Raw genomic sequence first — 4,133 nt, 5'->3', positions numbered from 1 at the left:
TCACTTGCCACGGTATTCACAAACGGAGTTTATGTATCACTTTCGCCTTCTGACAGTCTTCGGTGCCTTAGCCCGTTTCAAGGATCAAAGTTATGCTTTAAGGGCTCTTGGCTCTTTGCCGCATTCTAAATTGTTGAGGGGGTGCTAGCTGGGATACTGTACCGGGCGGCGACGTACTTCTTTCTGAACGGCGGAGATGGCATTTAAAATTGCTTACTTGTCTTGAAAAGACAAAGCTCCAATACCACAGATAGCAGTGGAGACGCGCGACTACACCCCGACAGGACGGCATAGCACCTCAAGACTTGTCTAGAACCGAAACCGCACTCACACGTGGAAACGCACGGTTTTCGGTGCGGGCGAAAATAAAAAGTGAAGTGCAGCTACTCTTGCTACCTGTTGTGGTATCGCGCTGCACAAAATCCAGAAGTGGATGCTACGTTAGCCACGGGATAGCGCTAACCTCTCCGATCATCATCATCATCATCATCATCATCATCACCACCACCATGACGAATTTTGTTTTAGGTGATTCCAGACGTTTTCGTTGCTCCTGGCTCCTTACATAAGGGCTAGCATTCGCTAAATTAGTTCCTTTCTCCGGCAGACTTCTGAGTAGAAGGGTGAAAAACAATGACTGATCAGCTTGCCGACTTCGTTACATCAATGTTATCCGTCGCAACGTTTCGTTACAGAGGTTCGTTACACACAGGTTCAACTGTGTGTATATGTATATGTATATATATATATATATATATATATATATATATATATATATATATATATATATATATATATATATATATATATATATATATATATATATATATATATATATATATATATATATAATAAGGGAAAGAAGGTTATATATATTGTCACGAGAAGACGACAAAGAGAGAAGTGTGGCATAGCGCTGTGGCTGGACGCCTGCGCGTATTGTAGCAAATTTTACAATATTACAGTTTTACAATTGCTATACAGTAGTATGACAATTGTAAAATTTTCCAATTTTACAATAAATCTCGAGTGTAGGTTCTCCTGGTGAGTGTCTCTTCAATGGCAAATCACCCTGAGTCGGTATGCGCCATTTTTTCCAGCAACACCACCACCATCACAGAAGAAGCAGAAGGCTACATCACGCGACGGCGCGGAGGTGTGCCCGCAAAGTCGGCCACGACGTTCTACGAGGGCGGATTCAGCGCGAAATCTGCGACGGTAGTCCATAGGTGGCAGTTTTAGCATCACAACGACTGCTCCATGGCCGAAGGCACGCCGCTGCAACGTCAAGAGAGTCTAAGCCACCCGGAGCAGCCTGTTGACACCTCAGACCCAAGAACCACCGGTGCATCGTTAGCAGCTGCGCCACCGTCGACCGAAAACCAGCCACCGCAACCCCACATCGGCGAGCAGTTATTCCCGGCCGCGGAACCATCGAGAGAAGGTGCGCCGCATGCGCAGGACCCGCACACCTCCCTACTCTCCGGCGCATCTCCAAGCAGCGGGTTGTACCCGGTGTCTCCATCAGGTCAGAAACCACAAACGACAAGACGCTTCCTGCCACTGCAGAACCAAAGGAAGGCTTCCGATCCTCACACGTCACCAAGAATGACAGCCGATCCTGGCACAACGGTCGCGACGTCGTGGATGCCTCAGGAATCCGCGCCACTTCAAAGCAAGAATCCTCAAACGGAAGGAAATGAGTCAAGCCCGAAAGCCTCGCCCATGCCGACACACGCCACTCATTGGCCGGCCACTGCATCTACGTCGACGAACACGCCACCGCAGGATCCTCGCAAATTAGTGACGGTGGCCGATGTGGCCGACATCGCGAACAAACGGGAGACAGCCGTCCCCCGAAAATGGACGAAAGAGTACTTCCTCGAGTCCACGACCATAAAGAAGTCGCACCTGGAGGCCAGTCACCGAGAGAGAGCGGTCAAGGCCACACAAACCCTTGGCATTCACCTTAGCTTCTTTGGGGCGGGCATGTACTACGCAATGTTCGGCCCGACGATCCAGGACCTGGCGGTGACGCTGAATGCCAGCCTGTTGCAGGTCCTGTTTCTGCTCGCGGCGAGAGGCGCCGGCTTCTTCCTGGGAGCCGTCGTAAGCGGCGTGTTTCTAAGGGGCATGAACCCGCAGGTGCTTCTCATGGTGCTCGACTTCTTTCTCGGTGTGGCCTGCATCGGCGTCTACTATTTCGACACGCTGTTTCAGAGTGAACTGCTCTTCGGACTCGGCGGCTTCTCCATGGGAGGCATCAAGGTCTCGGGGGTCCTGTGGTTATCGGCGCTATGGCGCGAGACAAGCGGCTTCATGATCCAGACGCTCAGCTTCGTCTACTGCATGGGCTGCGTACTCGGACCGGTCATGGGCGAGCCGTTCGTGACCCAGCGTAGCGTCCTCCAGCCACCGTTCGACCCACCGGCACCAGCCGAGAGACAGCTCGCGTACCTAACCAGCCTCGAAGACAAAAACTTAATCTACGTCGCCTACGCCTACTGGCTCGTTGGCTTATACGTATTTGCCGTTCTCTTTCTGGCTCTCGCAACCTTCTTCGTGGACCCTCGGCACCAGGAGCTCAGTCCCGTGGAGTCTCAACGCCCCGTGGTTCCTTGCAGCGGACTTGTAATTGTACTGTTCATCTACTTGGCAGCCTACGTCGCGATGGAGACAGTGTACAGCCAGCTCACCGCTGCCTTCGCCCTTCTCTTGGGCCACAGCAAGACTACCGCGGCGTACGTGACGTCGCTGTTTTGGGCCGCCTTAACCACAGTCCGCGGTGTCTCCATCATATGGTTGCAGCAGCAGGGGTCGTTCAATATGCTCATCTGCTGCAACTTCTTTCTCGTGGTCGTGACCGCTCTCGAGGCCGTCTTCGGAGACCAGTCCTGGGCCCTCTGGATGGGCCCGGCACTGGCCGGTGCGTGCATGGCGCCTGTGATGCCGTCGACACTACTGCTGTTGCACGACTACTCGGGCGTCTCAACCGGAAGGTTCGTCTGCGTGATGCTGGCAGTCGGTGCTAGTTCGGCATTCGCGCCTCTGGGCCTCGGATGGGAGCTGGAGCGCCTGCCGATGCTCTTCCACTACGGCGTAGCAGCGCTCGCTGTCTTATCACTTTGTATAATTGTATTCGGAAAAAAGCTGGCGGGACGCATGGCGATTGAAAGCGGCTACGCCTTGTTATCTGTCGATGAGGGCCAGGAGACGGTTTACAGACACCCTAAGTGAAGAGAATAAACATGCCGTCGCGCCAACCACTTTTCCTTGTATTCACTGTTACGGGCGAATAAGTATTTGATGAACCCGAGAGCGTATACCGCACCTACTACTTACACCAGCAGATGCAACACCAAACGGCAAAAGTCAGATTATTAGCGAAATCGGCTACGCTGCCAGGACGGCCGTCACCGTCAACTGACTGCCCGTGGAACCTATTCCTGACAACCTGAGCGCTGCCTCATCAAGATAGCTTTAAAAAGCCATTCATGCCTGGCTTGCATTTTTTGCGAGATAACAAAGCTAATCAGAACAGACTTTCAAAAAGATGGCGACGATGAAGTCGAGAAGAGGGCCCTGGCTTGCTCAGTAAAGTGAGAGGAAGAAATTGCAGCTCGATTATATTTCTTCGCAGACAACATATCGCCGGCCGTTAAAAAAAGCCTGAGGAGAGAGCTACGATATGTGTGAGCTGGTCGTTTAAGCAAAAAGTTATCCTTTAGTGCCTCCTAAAGATTGATTTGTTTGATTGTGGGGTTTAAACGCAACGCAGGCGATGAGGCGCGCAGTAGTGGAGGGCTCCGGATTAATTTTGACCACATGGGGATCTTTAACGTGCGCCGAAATCTCGTACACACGGGTGTTTTTGCTTTTCGCCTCCATCAGAAAAGCGGCCGCCGCGGCCGGGAATCGAACCCGCGACCTTGAGCTCAGCAGCGCAACGCCTTAGCCACTGAGCCACCGCGGCGGGTAGTGCCTCCTAAAGCGAGACACTCCTAAGAGTACTGACTTTAGAATCATTTCACCGCTTTTGTTTAAACTTAAGGAAGTATTGTGTTGCATGCGTCATCTGCAGTGTCAAGTTTCATTGGACCGAAAAGTGACTAGCCAGCAAATAAAATGGGTAT

General features: G+C 51.8%; 1 protein-coding gene across 1 annotated transcript; it reads left to right on the top strand.

Moving 5' to 3' along the window:
- Nucleotides 1-1,114: 1,114 nt before the first annotated feature.
- On the top strand, nucleotides 1,115-3,251 carry LOC144152354 (sodium-dependent glucose transporter 1-like). The gene has a single exon (XM_077683621.1). The coding sequence runs from the start codon at nucleotides 1,261-1,263 to the stop codon at nucleotides 3,235-3,237; it is 1,977 nt and encodes a 658-aa protein (XP_077539747.1). The 5' UTR covers nucleotides 1,115-1,260; the 3' UTR covers nucleotides 3,238-3,251.
- The last annotated feature ends 882 nt before the right edge of the window (nucleotides 3,252-4,133 follow it).

Source organism: Haemaphysalis longicornis, unplaced genomic scaffold (genome assembly GCF_048455015.1).
Source record: "Haemaphysalis longicornis isolate Haplotype H1 unplaced genomic scaffold, Haemaphysalis longicornis Haplotype H1 scaffold_9, whole genome shotgun sequence".
In the NCBI taxonomy this organism is placed as follows: Eukaryota; Metazoa; Arthropoda; class Arachnida; order Ixodida; family Ixodidae; genus Haemaphysalis; species Haemaphysalis longicornis.
Note: the sequence above shows the minus strand (reverse complement) of the source record. Positions and strands in the feature narration are given on the sequence as shown.